The sequence below is a fragment of the Oncorhynchus mykiss genome, chromosome 6 (assembly GCF_013265735.2).
Source record: "Oncorhynchus mykiss isolate Arlee chromosome 6, USDA_OmykA_1.1, whole genome shotgun sequence".
In the NCBI taxonomy this organism is placed as follows: Eukaryota; Metazoa; Chordata; class Actinopteri; order Salmoniformes; family Salmonidae; genus Oncorhynchus; species Oncorhynchus mykiss.
The window spans coordinates 95970498-95989244 of NC_048570.1; the positions used below are offsets into that span (position 1 = coordinate 95970498).

General features: G+C 46.4%; 1 protein-coding gene and 1 long non-coding RNA gene across 4 annotated transcripts in view; both read right to left on the bottom strand.

Moving 5' to 3' along the window:
• Positions 1 to 9404: 9404 nt before the first annotated feature.
• Positions 9405 to 10291, bottom strand: LOC118965001. Of its 3 annotated transcripts, none has more exons than XR_005052363.1 (3): positions 10072 to 10291; positions 9985 to 9997; positions 9405 to 9947 (listed from the first exon to the last, which is right to left on the bottom strand). It is a non-coding gene; the product is annotated as an uncharacterized LOC118965001 (long non-coding RNA). The 3 variants fall into 3 exon arrangements; XR_005052362.1 differs by having other exon boundaries at positions 9985 to 10108; positions 10246 to 10278; XR_005052361.1 differs by having other exon boundaries at positions 9985 to 10291.
• A 16-nt stretch (positions 10292 to 10307) lies between these two features.
• The window catches only part of cep89 (centrosomal protein 89), a 173174-nt gene continuing 164734 nt past the window's right edge, over positions 10308 to 18747 (bottom strand). The window contains exon 21 of the mRNA XM_036981811.1: positions 10308 to 11170. Coding sequence (XP_036837706.1) covers positions 10813 to 11170 — 358 coding nt within the window. The 3' untranslated portion in view covers positions 10308 to 10812. The remainder of the gene's footprint in view (positions 11171 to 18747) is intronic.

The following is an 18747-nucleotide window of genomic DNA, read 5'->3' on the forward strand; positions in this document are numbered from 1 at the left end:
TTGTAATTTAATCTCACAAATCAATTCATTTGTCATCTTATAGAAAGTTTACATTATCTGTTTGCCCAAAAAAATACTAACCACAAACATCAATCACTTTCCTGAACTCGAACCTTCACCCACTTTAATCAGCATCATGAACTGCGTTGATAGAGGCTATGGTGAGATCAGTCATCCACAACAGTAGGTGGCGTAGTAACAGAAGACACCGGAAACACGGTTCTTCTTCTCAGCCCTTGACCTCCCTGCTCATATGACGACACATCAACACAATAACATTTGACATTGCGTTGATAGAGGCTATGGTATATATATATTTCTATACTCCAAAATTTAAACGTACCATGTACTTCGCTAAATTTATATCGTATGTCGATTCATAAAAAATTTAACATCCTGATTGCACAAAACTTTATCGTATTTCTCCGTTATTTCTTAGAATTCATCAGGTTTAGGTGACTTTCTCTTCTATGATACATTTATTTAAATACGACTCCCGTCTCAATATATTATTCCAGTACATTATTTTGAATGAATTATTCTCTCAATTCAACCTAAAAACTTTCAGTTCATATCTTACACAAACACGAGCGACCGTATTTTTCCAGGCAAAACATACAAATAGTTGAATTACAATCTAAATTCAATTTTAGTCTATCGGTCTCAAGGCTGAGATCCGAACCTCAGTCTCCCGCGTTGTAGCCAAAAACTTTACCGCTGAACCACCAACGCTATTGAAATGATGGAGTTTCCCCGCCAATAACCATGTTATTATAATTGTCTGTAGTCGCCAACTGCGGCACCGAGAATTCCCAGAAAATAGTCCTAATTTAAAGCCTTCCTGACTATTTTATCAGCTTCTATTCAGGGTTCATCATCGTCTTTGTCTGAGTCAGACGCCATCTTCCTTTCCCTTTTTATTCACCTTTCCCTGGAGTTTCTGTTTACAATCGCGGTGCTTTTTTACAATATCCACATGGAGCCTCTCATTCCCTAGCGAAATGTCCGTTTTTATTACAATTGTAAAATTTTAGCCCCCTCTTTCTCTCTTCCTTTCTGTTTCTACCTCCCGTTGCTCTATCTTCTAGCACTGCCATTAAGAACTCATCTTTCTTATTCTCTTGACTGACCCTATACACTTCTAAAATGGATTCCTGTCCTTCTTCCCCCGCCCGTGGGTTCAGTAAGGCAATTAGGGGATATTGACTGACCTCTTCTCTTTTCTCAGCCTTTTTCTCTTTTTCTGGCTTCCGAAGCCCTGGCTGCCGTCGTCTCACCACCACGACCCCATCATCGGGCAGCAGCGTAGCCTAGTGGTTAGAGCGTTGGACTAGTAACCGGAAGGTTGTAAGTTCAAATCCCCGAGCTGACAAGGTACAAATCTGTCGTTCTGCCCCTGAACAAGGCAGTTAACCCACTGTTCCTAGGCCGTCATTGAAAATAAGAATTTGTTCTTTAACTGACTTGCCTAGTTAAATAAAGGTTAAATAAAAAAAAAATATATATATATATATTCTCTCCACGCCTGATCTACCAGGGTTGGGTATAATGTAGAGAGACCTCCAGAGGAGCCGTGGGAGTTATCACTCTCTGTTGTTAGCCCCTCTGCTCGTTGTGTATCTGCCTTAGTTATCACTCTCTGTTGTTAGCCCCTCTGCCCGTTGTTTATCTGCCTTAGTTATCACTCTCTGTTGTTAGCCCCTCTGCCCGTTGTTTATCTGCCTTAGTTATCACTCTCTGTTGTTAGCCCCTCTGCCCGTTGTTTATCTGCCTTAGTTATCACTCTCTGTTGTTAGCCCCTCTGCTCGTTGTGTATCTGCCTTAGTTATCACTCTCTGTTGTTAGCCCCTCTGCCCGTTGTTTATCTGCCTTAGTTATCACTCTCTGTTGTTAGCCCCTCTGCCCGTTGTTTATCTGCCTTAGTTATCACTCTCTGTTGTTAGCCCCTCTGCCCGTTGTGTATCTGCCTTAGTTATCACTCTCTGTTGTTAGCCCCTCTGCTCGTTGTGTATCTGCCTTAGTTATCACTCTCTGTTGTTAGCCCCTCTGCCCGTTGTTTATCTGCCTTAGTTATCACTCTCTGTTGTTAGCCCCTCTGCCCGTTGTTTATCTGCCTTAGTTATCACTCTCTGTTGTTAGCCCCTCTGTCCGTTGTTTATCTGCCTTAGTTATCACTCTCTGTTGTTAGCCCCTCTGCCCGTTGTTTATCTGCCTTAGTTATCACTCTCTGTTGTTAGCCCCTCTGCTCGTTGTGTATCTGCCTTAGTTATCACTCTCTGTTGTTAGCCCCTCTGCCCGTTGTTTATCTGCCTTAGTTATCACTCTCTGTTGTTAGCCCCTCTGCCCGTTGTGTATCTGCCTTAGTTATCACTCTCTGTTGTTAGCCCCTCTGCCCGTTGTTTATCTGCCTTAGTTATCACTCTCTGTTGTTAGCCCCTCTGCCCGTTGTTTATCTGCCTTAGTTATCACTCTCTGTTGTTAGCCCCTCTGCCCGTTGTGTATCTGCCTTAGTTATCACTCTCTGTTGTTAGCCCCTCTGCCCGTTGTTTATCTGCCTTAGTTATCACTCTCTGTTGTTAGCCCCTCTGCCCGTTGTGTATCTGCCTTAGTTATCACTCTCTGTTGTTAGCCCCTCTGCCCGTGTATCTGCCTTGTCTCCACTAATCTTATTTATTTGTTCTATCATTGATTCCAGCTTTACTTTATTTAAACGTCCATCAAATTCGTACTTCCTCCTCCATGTCTGGCTAAAATAGGTGTTCCTCTTATCATCTTCCTGCATATATTTCTCATCTCCCGTTAATTCGTACTTCCTCCTCCATGTCTGGCTAAAATAGGTGTTCCTCTTATCGTCTTCCTGCATATATTTCTCATCTCCCGTTAATTCGTACTTCCTCCTCCATGTCTGGCTAAAATAGGTGTTCCTCTTATCGTCTTCCTGCATATATTTCTCATCTCCCGTTAATTCGTACTTCCTCCTCCATGTCTGGCTAAAATAGGTGTTCCTCTTATCATCTTCCTGCATATATTTCTCATCTCCCGTTAATTCGTACTTCCTCCTCCATGTCTGGCTAAAATAGGTGTTCCTCTTATCATCTTCCTGCATATATTTCTCATCTCCCGTTAATTCGTACTTCCTCCTCCATGTCTGGCTAAAATAGGTGTTCCTCTTATCATCTTCCTGCATATATTTCTCATCTCCCGTTAATTCGTACTTCCTCCTCCATGTCTGGCTAAAATAGGTGTTCCTCTTATCGTCTTCCTGCATATATTTCTCATCTCCCGTTAATTCGTACTTCCTCCTCCATGTCTGGCTAAAATAGGTGTTCCTCTTATCGTCTTCCTGCATATATTTCTCATCTCCCGTTAATTCGTACTTCCTCCTCCATGTCTGGCTAAAATAGGTGTTCCTCTTATCGTCTTCCTGCATATATTTCTCATCTCCCGTTAATTCGTACTTCCTCCTCCATGTCTGGCTAAAATAGGTGTTCCTCTTATCATCTACCTGCATATATTTCTCATCTCCCGTTAATTCGTACTTCCTCCTCCATGTCTGGCTAAAATAGGTGTTCCTCTTATCATCTTCCTGCATATATTTCTCATCTCCCGTTAATTCGTACTTCCTCCTCCATGTCTGGCTAAAATAGGTGTTCCTCTTATCATCTTCCTGCATATATTTCTCATCTCCCGTTAATTCGTACTTCCTCCTCCATGTCTGACTAAAATAGGTGTTCCTCTTATCGTCTTCCTGCATATATTTCTCATCTCCCGTTAATTCGTACTTCCTCCTCCATGTCTGGCTAAAATAGGTGTTCCTCTTATCATCTTCCTGCATATATTTCTCATCTCCCGTTAATTTTGGGACCTCCTCTGAGGATTTACTCCCCCCAGGATCGAGAATAAAGGCCACTGACCTTGTCGCCGACTGGGAAAAGCAATGTTCGTTGGATCTAGTCACCGTCCCTGTCGGTCTGGGGTGTATACCAGCCTGTTCTTTAACCTCAATTCAGAGGCCAGGTCTTAAAATAACGGGACTAGACCCGCCTGCTCACGGTTTTCATTTTCATAAAATGGGCGGAGACCAGTCTCAAAATCGATAGCAATAGCGTTTATTCTCGAGAGTACTAACCATGATACGATTTACAACAGGTTATAAACTGAAAATGACGTCATTAGGTTTTAACCTCTCTGCGCACCGAACCCGTTAGCGGGATTAAATTGGACAACATACGGTGATCGCTACATAAATAGTCATATTAAACAGTCATGAAAATACAAGTGTCTCACATGGTTCGAAAGCCTAGAATCTGGCTCATCCAACTGCGTTGTCAGATTTAAAAAGTGATTTATTGCGAAAGAATACGCTGCGATTATCTGAGCACAGACAACCATTTCAAACTACTTATTCAACCAGCACTTGCGTAACAAAATCACAGATTGCATTGAAATAAATAGTTTACCTTTGAAGATCTTGCTCTGGTTGCAATCCCAAGGCTCATTGTTACACAATGAATGGTCTTTTGTTCGGTTAAATACATTTTTTATAGCCTAACACAAAACATTTTGTGAACGCTTATCTCGTGTCATTCAATTTTAGACGTAACATCCAACGTCAAATAGACAGAGTCTCCCTGACTTCATCCAGTCATGTTTGGTTTCCTTGCAATCAACTGTTTGTTTGGAACACAACCAAACTTGATGGGTCATTTTGCGGGACGTATTGACCCGGAAAAAACGACTGGAAGACAACAAGTGACGAGCCCATTGTGCACCAATTATATGACTGTCTCGTTGATTGACTGTAGTTTAACCCAATGACCACTGATCTTGAAATCTAGCTGGGTAGATAGCCAATGAGCTAAAAGACAATATCCCATGGTTCTTTGTTGTAAGACAAACCTTTCCATTGAACGCTGGCGTAAGGACCGTTCTTTCGCCATTGCCAATTCAACTGTGAAGGAGCGACGCTTATTAAGCACAGCAGTATTTCGGTGACTTGCATCTTCAGCTGTTTATTTATCCAACATCATGGCGAATAAGTCAAGAGAAGCCTATTCTAAGACTAGATATACGAATGTAGAAACAATTTTAGAGGAAATTGATTGTGAAAGTGAGACAGATCTTCTTTTTGAAGACTCCATTAGCTCCCACAGCTTCGATTCTGAAACTGAGGCATATTTTTAGAACGGAGAGGACATTGTTTTGGACTGGTAAAGTTGATCTCATGCTAATGCCGTTGTTTGAAATTAATATAAAATATGATTTATGATTGTTTTTACATGTTATTTGCAATATATAAAGATGTAATGAAATGGGTGAAGTACACGTTAGCTAGTCATTGTGAGTGAGGGTTTGTTACATAGTTGTTACATAGTTGAATGTGCTGACAACAAAATCATACAAAAATTATCAATGGAAATCAAATTTATCAACCCATGGAGGTCTGGATTTGGAGTCACACTCAAAATTAAAGTGGAAAACCACACTACAGGCTGATCCAACTTTGATGTAATGTCCTTAAAACAAGTCAAAATGAGGCCCAGTAGTGTGTGTGGCCTCCACGTGCCTGTATGACCTCCCTACAACGCCTGGGCATGCTCCTGATGAGGTGGCGGATGGTCTCCTGAGGGATCTCCTACCAGACCTGGACTAAAGCATCCGCCAACTCCTGGACAGTCTGTGGTGCAACGTGGCGTTGGTGGATGGAGCGAGACATGATGTCCCAGATGTGCTCAATTGGATTCAGGTCTGGGGAACGGGCGGGCCAGTCCATAGCATCAATGCCTTCCACTTGCAGGAACTGCTGACACACTCCAGCCACATGAGGTCTAGCATTGTCTTGCATTAGGAGGAACCCAGGGCCAACCACACCAGCATATGGTCATTTTATGCAAATAAGTATCTTACAAATCCTTAGAAATGGGCTGAGTGTATTAATTGAATTGGGTAATAAACATATAGGAATTTAATTCCTCTAACAGGTCTTTGTTAGGAAGAAATTATCTTCACACATTTCACAACGAGCCAGGCGGCCCAAACTGCTACATTTACCCTGACTCTGCTTGCACTGAAAGCAAGAGAAGCAACGCAATTTTCCTAGTTAATATTGCCAGCTAGCATGAATTTCTTTTAACTAAATATGCAGGTTTACATTTTTTTTACTTGTCTATTGATTTTAACCTTTCTGATCTCCCCATCCCGGATCCGGGTTCGTGAATACAGACTCAAGCTCATTACCATAACGCAACGTTAACTATTCATGAAAATCGCAAATGAAATGAAATAAATATGCTAGCTCTCAAGCTTAGCCTTTTGTTAACAACACTGTCATCTCAGATTTTCAAAATATGCTTCTCAACCATTGCAAAACAAGCATTTGTGTAACAGTATTGATGGCTAACGTAGCATTTAGCATTAGCATTCAGCTGGCAACATTTACACAAAAAAACAGAAAAGCATTCAAAAAAATCATTTACCTTTGAAGAACTTCAGATGTTTTCAATGAGGAGACTCTCAGATAGCAAATGTTCAGTTTTTCCTGAAAGATTATTTGTTTAGGACAAATCGCTCCGTTTTCTGCGTCACGTTTAGCTATGAAAAAACCCCTGTATCCAGGATTGTGTAAATCTATCAGCAAGCTCATTAGCATAACACAACGTTAACTATTTATGAAAATCGCAAATGAAATGAAATAAATATGCCATCTCTCAAGCTTAGCCTTTTGTAAACAACACTGTCATCTCAGATTTTCAAAATATGCTTCTCAACCATAGGAAAACAATAATTTGTGTAAAAGTAGCTAGCTAGAGTTAGCATTTCGCGTTAGCATTTAGCGTTAGCATTAGCGTTAGCATCCAGCACGCAACATTAACAAAAACATAAAAGCCTTCAAATAAAATCATTTACCTTTGAAGAACTTCTGATGTTTTCAATGAGGATACTCTCAGTTAGATAGCAGATGCTCAGTTTTTCCAAAAAGATTCCTTGTGTATTAGAAATAGCTCCGTTTTATACATCACATTTGGCTACCAAAAAAAATCCATAAATTCAGTCCTCAAAACGCAAACTTTTTTCCAAATTAACTCCATAATATCGACTGAAAACATGGCAAACGTTGTTTAGAATCAATCATCAAGGTGTTTTTCACATATCTCTTCATTGATACATCGTTCTTGGACACATGCTTTCTCCCCTGAATCAAATGGTAAAGTAGAAGCAGCTGGCAATTGCGCACCGAATTCGACGCAGGACACCAGGCGGACACTTGGAAAATGTAGTCTCTTATGGTCAATCTTCCAATGATATGCCTACAAATACGTCACAATGCTGCTAAGACCTTGGGCGAACGACAGAAAGTGTAGGCTCATTCGTTGCGCAATCACAGCCATATAAGGAGAGAATGGAAAACAGAGCTTCAGAAATTCTGCTAATTCCTGGGTGATGCATCATCTTGGTTTCGCCTGTAGAATGAGTTCTGGGGCACTTACAGACAAAATCTTTGCAGATTCTGAAACTTCAGAGTGTTTTCTTTCCAAAACTGTCAAGAATATGCATAGTCGAGCATCTTTTCGTGACAAAATATCGCGCTTAAAACGGGAACGTTTTTTATCCAAAAATGAAATAGCGCCCCTAGAGCTCTAACTGGTTAAGAAAGGCATTGATGTTTATGGTTAGGTTCATTGGTGCAACGATTGTGCTTTTGTTAAATCACCCCCCATTTGGAGAAGTAGGCTGTGATTCGATGAGAAATTAACAGGCACCGCATTGATTATATGCAACACATGACGAGCTAGTTAAACTAGTAATATCATCAACCATGTGTGGTTAACTAGTGATTATGTTAAGATTGACTTGTTTTTTATAAGATAAGTTTAATGCTAGCTAGCAACTTACCTTGGCTCCTTGCTGCACTCGCGTAACAGGTAGTCAGCCTGCCACGCAGTCTCCTCGTGGTTTGCAATGTAATCGGTCATAATGCCGATTGTTATGAAAACTTGAGATCGGCCCCAATTATTCGGCCGACCTCTAATCTGGACTGTCTCAAATGGCACTCTATTCACTATGGGTCCAGGTCGTAGTTAACTACCTAGGGTACCCAAATCACTATGGGTCCTGGTCGTAGTTAACTACCTAGGGTACCCTATTCACTATGGGTCCAGGTCGTAGTTAACTACCTAGGGTACCCTAGTCACTATGGGTCCAGGTCGTAGTTAACTACCTAGGGTACCCTATTCACTATGGGTCCTGGTCGTAGTTAACTACCTAGGGTACCCTATTCACTATGAGTCCTGGTCGTAGTTAACTACCTAGGGTACCCTATTCACTATGGGTCCTTGTCGTAGTTAACTACCTAGGGTACCCTATTCACTATGAGTCCTGGTTGTAGTTAACTACCTAGGGTACCCTATTCACTATGAGTCCTGGTCATAGTTAACTACCTAGGGTACCCTAGTCACTATGGGTCCTGGTCGTAGTTAACTACCTAGGGTACCCTATTCACTATGGGTCCTGGTCGTAGTTAACTACCTAGGGTACCCTATTCACTATGGGTCCTGGTCGTAGTTAACTACCTAGGGATCCCTATTCACTATGGGTCCTGGTCGTAGTTAACTACCTAGTGTACCCTATTCACTATGGGTCCTGGTCGTAGTTAACTACCTATTCACTATGGGTCCTGGTCGTAGTTAACTACCTAGGGTACCCTATTCACTATGAGTCCAGGTCGTAGTTAACTACCTAGGGTACCCTATTCACTATGGGTCCTGGTCGTAGTTAACTACCTATTCACTATGAGTCCTGGTCGCAGTTAACTACCTAGGGTACCCTATTCACTATGAGTCAAGGTCGTAGTTAACTACCTAGGGTACCCTATTCACTATGGGTCCTGGTCATAGTTAACTACCTAGGGTACCCTAATCACTATGGGTCCTGGTCGTAGTTAACTACCTAGGGTACCCTATTCACTATGGGTCCTGGTCGTAGTTAACTACCTAGGGATCCCTATTCACTACGGGTCCTGGTCGTAGTTAACTACCTATTCACTATGGGTCCTGGTCGTAGTGAACTACCTAGGGTACCCTATTCACTATGAGTCAAGGTCGTAGTTAACTACCTAGGGTACCCTATTCACTATGGGTCCTGGTCATAGTTAACTACCTAGGGTACCCTAATCACTATGGGTCCTGGTCGTAGTTAACTACCTAGGGTACCCTATTCTCTATGGGTCCTGGTCGTAGTTAACTACCTAGGGTACCCTATTCACTATGGGTCCTGGTCGTAGTTAACTACCTAGGGTACCCTATTCACTATGGGTCCTGGTCGTAGTTAACTACCTAGGGACTAGGGGGTCATTTGGGACACAGCCCTGGTAATTGTGGTTAAATGGATGAACAAGAGGACAGTGGTGAACAGAAGAAAACACATTTATTTGTAAAGAGCTAGATTGTGACATACAATCATTACTGTAACAGAAATGAAGTTGATTGTTCTTTCAATAGAATGTTTTTAAAGCTAAATTGGCTAATAGACGCACAGTAAAACAGTTTGATTGAGACACATAGTCAGTCATACGTATCAAATCTAATCAATAACACAAAGATCAATACAACATTCAAAATAGAGCTACTTAGTTTTTAACTGTGTAAATCAAGTTAATTAATGCCTTGGTAAATGTTTGAACAGTCTGACCAAAACAGACCTGGTCTTCTAGCCTGGTGTCAGGGTGGTTCTAGTCTGACCAACACAGACCTGGTCTTCTAGCCTGGTGTCAGGGTGGTTCTAGTCTGACCAAAACAGACCTGGTCTTCTAGCCTGGTGTCAGGGTGGTTCTAGTCTGACCAACACAGACCTGGTCTTCTAGCCTGGTGTCAGGGTGGTTCTAGTCTGACCAAAACAGACCTGGTCTTCTAGCCTGGTGTCAGGGTGGTTCTAGTCTGACCAATACAGACCTGGTGTCAAGGTGGTTCTAGTCTGACTAAAACAGACCTGGTCTTCTAGCCTGGTGTCAGGGTGGTTCTAGTCTGACCAATACAGACCTGGTGTCAAGGTGGTTCTAGTCTGACCAATACAGACCTGGTGTCAGGGTGGTTCTAGTCTGACTAAAACAGACCTGTTGTCAGGGTGGTTCTAGTCTGACCAATACAGACCTCGTCTTCTAGCCTGGTGTCAGGGTGGTTCTAGTCTGACCAATACAGACCTGGTCTTCTAGCCTGGTGTCAGGGTGGTTCTAGTCTGACCAATACAGACCTGGTCTTCTAGCCTGGTGTCAGGGTGGTTCTACTCTCCTGCCTCTCCTGCCTCTACAACTCTTTATGGAATTGTCATGTCATGTTTGGCTTGAGAATGAACAATGGAGTTTGCAAGAGCAGAATCAGATCTGGGACCAGGCTACTAAAACAGGCTACTAAAACAGATCTGGGACCAGGCTACTAAAACAGATCTGGGACCAGGCTACTAAAACAGATCAGGGACCAGGCCACTAAAACAGATCAGGGACCAGGCTACTAAAACAGATCTGGGACCAGGCTACTAAAACAGATCGGGGACCAGGCTACTAAAACAGATCTGGGACCAGGCTACTAAAACAGGCTACTAAAACAGATCTGGGACCAGGCTACTAAAACAGATCTGGGACCAGGCTACTAAAACAGGCTACTAAAACAGACCAGGGACCAGGCTACTAAAACAGATCTGGGACCAGGCTACTAAAACAGATCTGGGACCAGGCTACTAAAACAGATCTGGGACCAGGCTACTAAAACAGATCTGGGACCAGGCTACTTGTCTTCTGTAAGACCAATACAAAAAAGGACACTAAGAATAGAAGTCCATGCCGTTCTTCTCGCTCTCATCTGAGGAGGGGTTCTGGTGCTGGTCCGAGTCAGACTCGAACATAGGGCTGTGGTGGAGGCCGGGCCGGCCGCCGCTCTGGGGGGAGGAGATGCAGGGAGGAGGGCCAGAGCTGTCAGGGTGCGGACGGGGGTAGAACACCTCATCCTGGGGGTGGGAGAGCCAGCTGGGGGAGGGTCCATCATTCAGACCCCTGCCATGGTGCACTCTGGCTGGGCTGAGGGAGGGGAGAGATGGGCTGGAGTCCTGGAGGGTCTCCCTAATTCTTTGGTTCTCTCTGGTCGCTGCCTCCCACACCACCTCCAACTCACCTTCCACCTCTCTGGAGGAGAGAGAGAGAATTAATTGAATTGAGAGCGAGAGAAGAGAGAGGAAGAGGAAGAGAGAGAGGAAGAGGAAGAGGAAGAGAGTGTGAGAACGTTTTATCTATCATGTTATTGACAGTTGAGAGACAGATACGAACAGTCACACCAATGTGATCACACAAAATAATGTTCCCATTGGTCAAAAATCATTATCACAGAAAACAGACAAAACCTGCATATTTAAACCTTCGATTCAGGCACTAAGACGATTCAGGCACTAAGACGATTCAGGCACTAAGACGATTCAGGCACTAAGACGATTCAGGCACTAAGACGATTCAGGCACTAAGGCGATTCAGGCACTAAGAAGATTCAGACACTAAGACGATTCAGGCACTAAGACGATTCAGGCACTAAGACGATTCAGGCACTAAGACGATTCAGGCACTAAGACGATTCAGACACTAAGACGATTCAGACACTAAGACGATTCAAGCACTAAGACGATTCAGGCACTAAGACGATTCAGGCACTAAGGGCAAAATATCACAGAATCTCAGTGGCAATACTGATGAGTGAGTCAATACACCCTAAAGTCTATTATATTAGTGGACCCAGTAACCAGGCCTTATGTCTCAGCACCATAGTGGACCCAGTAACCAGGCCTTATGTCTCAGCACCATAGTGGACCCAGTAACCAGGCCTTATGTCTCAGCACCATAGTGGACCCAGTAACCAGGCCTTATGTCTCAGCACCATAGTGGACCCAGTAACCAGGCCTTATGTCTCAGCACCACAAGGAGAGACAGGGAGAAGAGAGAGGAAAGGAGAGGAGAGAAATGGAGAAAAGGGAAGAGGGAGAGGAGGGATAGCGTGGAGAAGAGGAAAGGGAGAGAGAAGGAGTGGGGAGAGAGGGAGAGAGAAGGAGTGGGGAGAGAGGGAGAGGAGAGATAGGGGGAGAAAAAGAGGGAGGAGAGAGAGGGGGAGAAAAATAGGGAGGAGGAGAGAGAGGGAGAGAAGAAGGGAGAGGAGAGATGGGGAGAGAAGAGGGGAGAGGAGAGGAGAAAGAGGGAGAAGAGAAGTGAGAGGAGAAAGAGGGAGAGGAGAAAGAGGAGAGGAGAAAGAGGGAGAAGAGAAGTGAGAGGAGAAAGAGGGAGAGGAGAAAGAGGGAGAGGAGAAGGGAGAGGAGAAAGAGAGAGAGGAGACAGAGAGATAGGAGAAGGGAGAGGAGAAAGAGGGAGAGGAGAAGGGAGAGGAGAGAGGGAGAGAAGAAAGGAGAGGAGAGAGAAGGGAGAGGAGAGAGAGGGAGAGAAGGGAAGAGGGAGAGGAGGGATAGCGTGGAGAAGAGGAAAGGGAGAGAGAGGGAGAGGAGGGATAGCATGGATAAGAGGAAAGGGAGAGAAGAGAGAGGGAGAGGAGAGGGAGAGAGAAGGAGAGGAGCGAGAGGGAGAGGAAAGAGGGAGAGAGAAGAGGGAGAGAGAAGGAGAGGAGCGAGAGGGAGAGGAAAGAGGGAGAGGAGAGAAGAAGGGAGAGAAGAAGGGAGAGGAGAGAGGGAGAGAAGAAAGGAGAGGAGAGAGAAGGGAGAGGAGAGAGAGGGAGAGAAGGGAAGAGGGAGAGGAGGGATAGCGTGGAGAAGAGGAAAGGGAGAGAGAGGGAGAGGAGGGATAGCATGGATAAGAGGAAAGGGAGAGAGAGGGAGAGAAGAGAGAGGGAGAGGAGAAAGGGGGAGAAGAGAAGGGAGAGGAGAAAGAGGGAGAGAAGAAGGGAGAGGAGAAAGAGAGAGAGGAGAAAGAGAAAAGAAGGGAGAGGAGAAGGGAGAGGAGAAGAGAGAGGAGAAAGAGAGAGAGGAGAAAGAGGGAGAGGAGAAAGAGGGAGAGGAGAAGGGAGAGGAGAAAGAGAGAGAGGAGAAAGAGGGAGAGGAGAAGGGAGAGGAGAAAGAGGGAGAGGAGAGAAGAAGGGAGAGGAGAGAGAGGGAGAAGAGAGAAGAAGGGAGAGGAGAGGAGAAAGAGGGGGAGAAGGGAGAGGAGAGAAGGGAGAGGAGAGAAGGGAGAGGAGAGAGGGAGAGAAGAAGGGAGAGGAGAAAGGAGAGGAGAGAAGGGAGAGGAGAGAGAGGGAGAGGAGAGAGAGGCAGAGACGAAGGGAAAGGGGAAGAGAGAGAAGAAGGGAGAGGAGAAGGGAGAGGAGAGAGGGGGAGAGGAGAAGGGAGAGGAGAGAGGGAGAAGAGAAGGGAGAGGAGAGAGAGGGAGAGGAGAAGGGAGAGAGGGAGAAAAGAAGGGAGAGGAGAAGGGAGAGAAGAGAGAGGAGAGAGAGGGAGAGGAGAAGGGAGAGGAGAGAGGGAGAGAATAAGGGAGAGAATAAGGGAGAGGAGAAGGGAGAGGAGAGAGAGGGAGAGGAGGGAGAGGAGAGAGGGAGAGAATAAGGGAGAGAATAAGGGAGAGGAGAAGGGAGAGGAGAGAGAGGGAGAGAACGGAGAATAAGGGATAGAGAAGTGAAGCTCTTGGAGCAGAGAAGGTAATTGCTGCTGTGGGTTGTTATAGGGTGCATCCCAAATGGCATCCTTTTACATGTGGACCTTGGTCAATAGTAGTGCAATACATAGGGAATAGGGCGCATTTCCCCTTGGTCAATAGTAGTGCACTACATAGGGAATAGGGCGCATTTCCCCTTGGTCAATAGTAGTGCACTATATAGGGAATAGGGTGCATTTCCCCTTGGTCAATAGTAGTGCACTACATAGGGAATAGGGCGCATTTCCCCTTGGTCAATAGTAGTGCACTACATAGGGAATAGGGCGCATTTCCCCTTGGTCAATAGTAGTGCACTACATAGGGAATAGGGCGCATTTCCCCTTGGTCAATAGTAGTGCACTACATAGGGAATAGGGCGCATTTCCCCTTCATCTGACAAAAACCAATGAAGGACCTGTCACAAATAGTGTGTTCTTGTTGCACAACCAGGAGCCTCTCCATTTCACCAGCCGCCACTGAACCAGGATGTGTGTCTCCTTCCCTCCCTGATCCCCTCCCTCCTTCCTTCTTTAACTTTCCTCCTCTCCTCTCCTTTCCCTCCCTCCATCCTCTCCCTTCCTTCCTTCCTTCCTTCCTTCCTTCCTTCCTTCCTTCCTTCCTTCCTTCCTTCCTTCCTTCCTTCCTTCCTTCCTTCCTTCCCTCCTCTCCATCTTCACTCCTTTCCCCCCCTACTTTCCTCTCCCCCTCCTTTCCTCCTCACTAATTTCCTCTTCTCTCCCTCCATCTTCACTCCTTTCCCTCCTCCTCGCTCCTTCTCCTTCCCTCCCTCGTCCTTTCCTCCTCTCCCTCATCCTGGGGTGAAACTCCAGGTTTTTTGAGAGTGGACTGAGCTGCTGAATATGAGGCTGAAACACCCCTATCCCCTTGCTGATGTTGGTGTAACCCATGGGGATTGGTAACCTTTCGCTGGAGGAGGAATAGGAAGGCCTATTGATCCAGTCTGCTGTGAGGGAGGAATAGGAAGGCCTATTGATCCAGTCTGGCTGTGAGGGAGGAATAGGAAGGCCTATTGATCCAGTCTGGATGTGAGGGAGGAATAGGAAGGCCTATTGATCCAGTCTGGATGTGAGGGAGGAATAGGAAGGCCTATTGATCCAGTCTGGCTGTGAGGGGGAATAGGAAGGCCTATTGATCCAGTCTGGCTGTGAGGGAGGAATAGGAAGGCCTATTGATCCAGTCTGGCTGTGAGGGAGGAATAGGAAGGCCTATTGATCCAGTCTGGCTGTGAGGGAGGAATAGGAAGGCCTATTGATCCAGTCTGGCTGAGAGGGAGGAATAGGAAAGCCTATTGATCCAGTCTGGTTGTGAGGGAGGAATAGGAAGGCCTATTGATCCAGTCTGGCTGTGAGGGAGGAATAGGAAGGCATATTGATTCAGTCTGGCTGTGAGGGAGGAATAGGAAGGCCTATTGATCCAGTCTGGCTGAGAGGGAGGAATAGGAAGGCATATTGATCCAGTCTGGCGGTCAGGGAGGAATAGGAAGGCATATTGATCCAGTCTGGCTGAGAGGGAGGAATAGGAAGGCCTATTGATCCAGTCTGGCGGTCAGGGAGGAATAGGAAGGCCTATTGATCCAGCCTGACTGAGAGGGAAGAATATGAAGGCCTATTGATCCAGTCTGGCTGTGAGGGAGGAATAGGAAGGCCTATTGATCCAGTCTGCCTGTGAGGGAGGAATAGGAAGAAGGCCTATTGATCCAGTCTGCCTGTGAGGGAGGAATAGGAAGGCCTATTGATCCAGCCTGACTGAGAGGGAAGAATAGGAAGGCCTATTGATCCAGTCTGGCTGTGAGGGAGGAATAGGAAGGCCTATTGATCCAGTCTGTGCTTCTACACCTGCATTGCTTGCTGTTTGGGGTTTTAGGCTGGGTTTCTGTACAGCACTTTGAGATATCAGCTGATGTACGAAGGGCTATATAAATACATTTGATTTGATTTGGTCTGGTCTGGCGGTCAGGGAGGAATAGGAAGGCCTATTGTTAAGACAGCAGCATGACGTCCATCACATTAGCTAATTACCCGTGTTCTGTCCTGTGGTCTGGTGATGTGACCTGGTCTCTGTAGCCTCACACACACACAGTCACACACTCGTGCTGTCGTCAGTAGTTAACTACCTGTGATCCTGTGACATGACCTGGTCTCTGTAGCCTCACACACACACACACACACACACACACACACACACACACACACACACACACACACAGTCAAACACACAGTCACACAGACTAGTGCTGTCGTCAGTAGTTAACTACCTGTGGTCCTGTGAAATGACCTGGTCTCTGTCACACAATTAAGAGTGACTCATCGTTCCTAATCACCCGCGGCAACGCAGAACGTCACTGAGAAAGAGCCTGTATCGTCATCTTCATCAGCTTAGGGGGAGAGAGGAGGGGATAGGGGAGAGAGGAGGGGACAGGGGATGGGAGAGGGGGACGAGGGATGGGAGAGGGGGGCAGGGGAGTGGAAAGAGGGACAGGGGATGGGAGAGGAGGACTGGGGATAGAGGAGGGGACAGGGGAGAGAGGGGGACGAGGGATGGGAGAGGGGGACAGGGGAGTGGAAAGAGGGACAGGGGATTGGAGAGGGGGACAGGGGAGAGGAAAGAGGGACAGGGGATGGGAGAGGAGATAGGGGAGAGAGGAGGGGACAGGGGAGAGGAAAGAGGGACAGGGGATGGGAGAGGGGACAGGGGAGAGATGAGGGGACAGAGGAGAGGACAGGGGAGAGGAAAGAGGGACAGGGGATGGGAGAGGGGACAGGGGATAGAGGAGGGGACAGGGGAGAGAGGAGGGGACAGGGGAGAGGACAGGGGAGGCCTATTGAATGAATCCATCCTGACCAATCACTGTCTACCTAGGAAGAGCTTAATGTGATGTACTACTGGGGCTGAATGAATCCATCCTGACCAATCACTGTCTACCTAGGAAGGGCTTAATGTGATGTATTACTGGGGCTGAATGAATCTATCCTGACCAATCACTGTCTACCTAGGAAGAGCTTAATGTGATGTACTACTGGGGCTGAATGAATCCAGCCCGACCAATCACTGGCTACCTGGGGCTGAATGAATCCATCCTGACCAATCACTGTCTACCTAGGAAGAGCTTAATGTGATGTACTACTGGGGCTGAATGAATCCAGCCCGACCAATCACTGGCTACCTGGGGCTGAATGAATCCATCCTGACCAATCACTGTCTACCTAGGAAGAGCTTAATGTGATGTATTACTGGGGCTGAATGAATCCATCCTGACCAATCACTGTCTACCTAGGAAGGGCTTAATGTGATGTATTACTGGGGCTGAATGAATCCATCCTGACCAATCACTGTCTACCTAGGAAGAGCTTAATGTGATGTACTACTGGGGCTGAATGAATCCAGCCCGACCAATCACTGGCTACCTGGGGCTGAATGAATCCATCCTGACCAATCACTGTCTACCTAGGAAGAGCTTAATGTGATGTACTACTGGGGCTGAATGAATCCAGCCCGACCAATCACTGGCTACCTGGGGCTGAATGAATCCATCCTGACCAATCACTGTCTACCTAGGAAGAGCTTAATGTGATGTACTACTGGGGCTGAATGAATCCAGCCCGACCAATCACTGGCTACCTGGGGCTGAATGAATCCATCCTGACCAATCACTGTCTACCTAGGAAGAGCTTAATGTGATGTACTACTGGGGCTGAACGGACCAATCACTGTATTTGATATTCATCATCTGCATGTTAGAAGGAACCCTTTCCAGTTGCCATGGGAATCAGTGAGCTGCTGTGTGCTTCCCTGTGAACGGTACAGAACTAGGCAGTGTTCAGGGATGTCTGTTCAGTGTGTGTGTGTGTGGTGTAGACTTGACGGACCAGATGGGACTCATTCCCTCCCAAACCAAAAGGAGAAACCAATGTTTTCTCTGGTAGGCACAACCTACCTGGCACCCCTATAAATAATAACCTTGAGTCAAAACCGTTACAGTGTGTGTGTGTGTGTGTGTGTGTGTGTGTGTGTGTGTGTGTGTGTGTGTGTGCTTCCTGGTAAACAGTCCAGACATAGGCAGAGTTCAGATAGATCCACACAGAACAGGGGAATGTCTTTGTGTTGGGTACAGCACCACTGTCTGGTTGGGGTTGATACAGCACCACTGTCTGGTTGGGGTTGGTACAGCACCACTGGCTGGTTGGGGTTGATACAGCACCACTGTCTGGTTGGGGTTGGTACAGCACCACTGTCTGGTTGGGGTTGGTACAGCACCACTGTCTGGTTGGGGTTGGTACAGCACCACTGTCTGGTTGGGGTTGATACAGCACCACTGTCTGGTTGGGGTTGGTACAGCACACTGTCTGGTTGGGGTTGGTACAGCACCACTGTCTGGTTGGGGTTGGTACAGCACCACTGTCTGGTTGGGGTTGATACAGCACCACTGTCTGGTTGGGGTTGATACAGCACCACTGTCTGGTTGGGGTTGATACAGCACCACTGTCTGGTTGGAGTTGATACAGCACCACTGTCTGGTTGGGGTTGGTACAGCACCACTGTCTGGTTGGAGTTGATACAGCACCACTGTCTGGTTGGGGTTGATACAGCACCACTGTCTGGTTGGGGTTGGTACAGCACCACTGGCTGGTTGGGGTTGGTACAGCACCACTGTCTGGTTGGGGTTGGTACAGCACCACTGTCTGGTTGGGGTTGGTACAGCACCACTGTCTGGTTGGGGTTGATACAGCACCACTGTCTGGTTGGGGTTGGTACAGCACCACTGTCTGGTTGGGGTTGGTACAGCACCACTGTCTGGTTGGGGTTGGTACAGCACCACTGTCTGGTTGGGGTTGGTACAGCACCACTGTCTGGTTGGGGTTGGTACAGCACCACTGTCTGGTTGGGGTTGGTACAGCACCACTGTCTGGTTGGGGTTGGTACAGCACCACTGTCTGGTTGGGGTTGATACAGCACCACTGTCTGGTTGGGGTTGGTACAGCACCACTGTCTGGTTGGGGTTGGTACAGCACCACTGTCTGGTTGGGGTTGGTACAGCACCACTGTCTGGTTGGGGTTGGTACAGCACC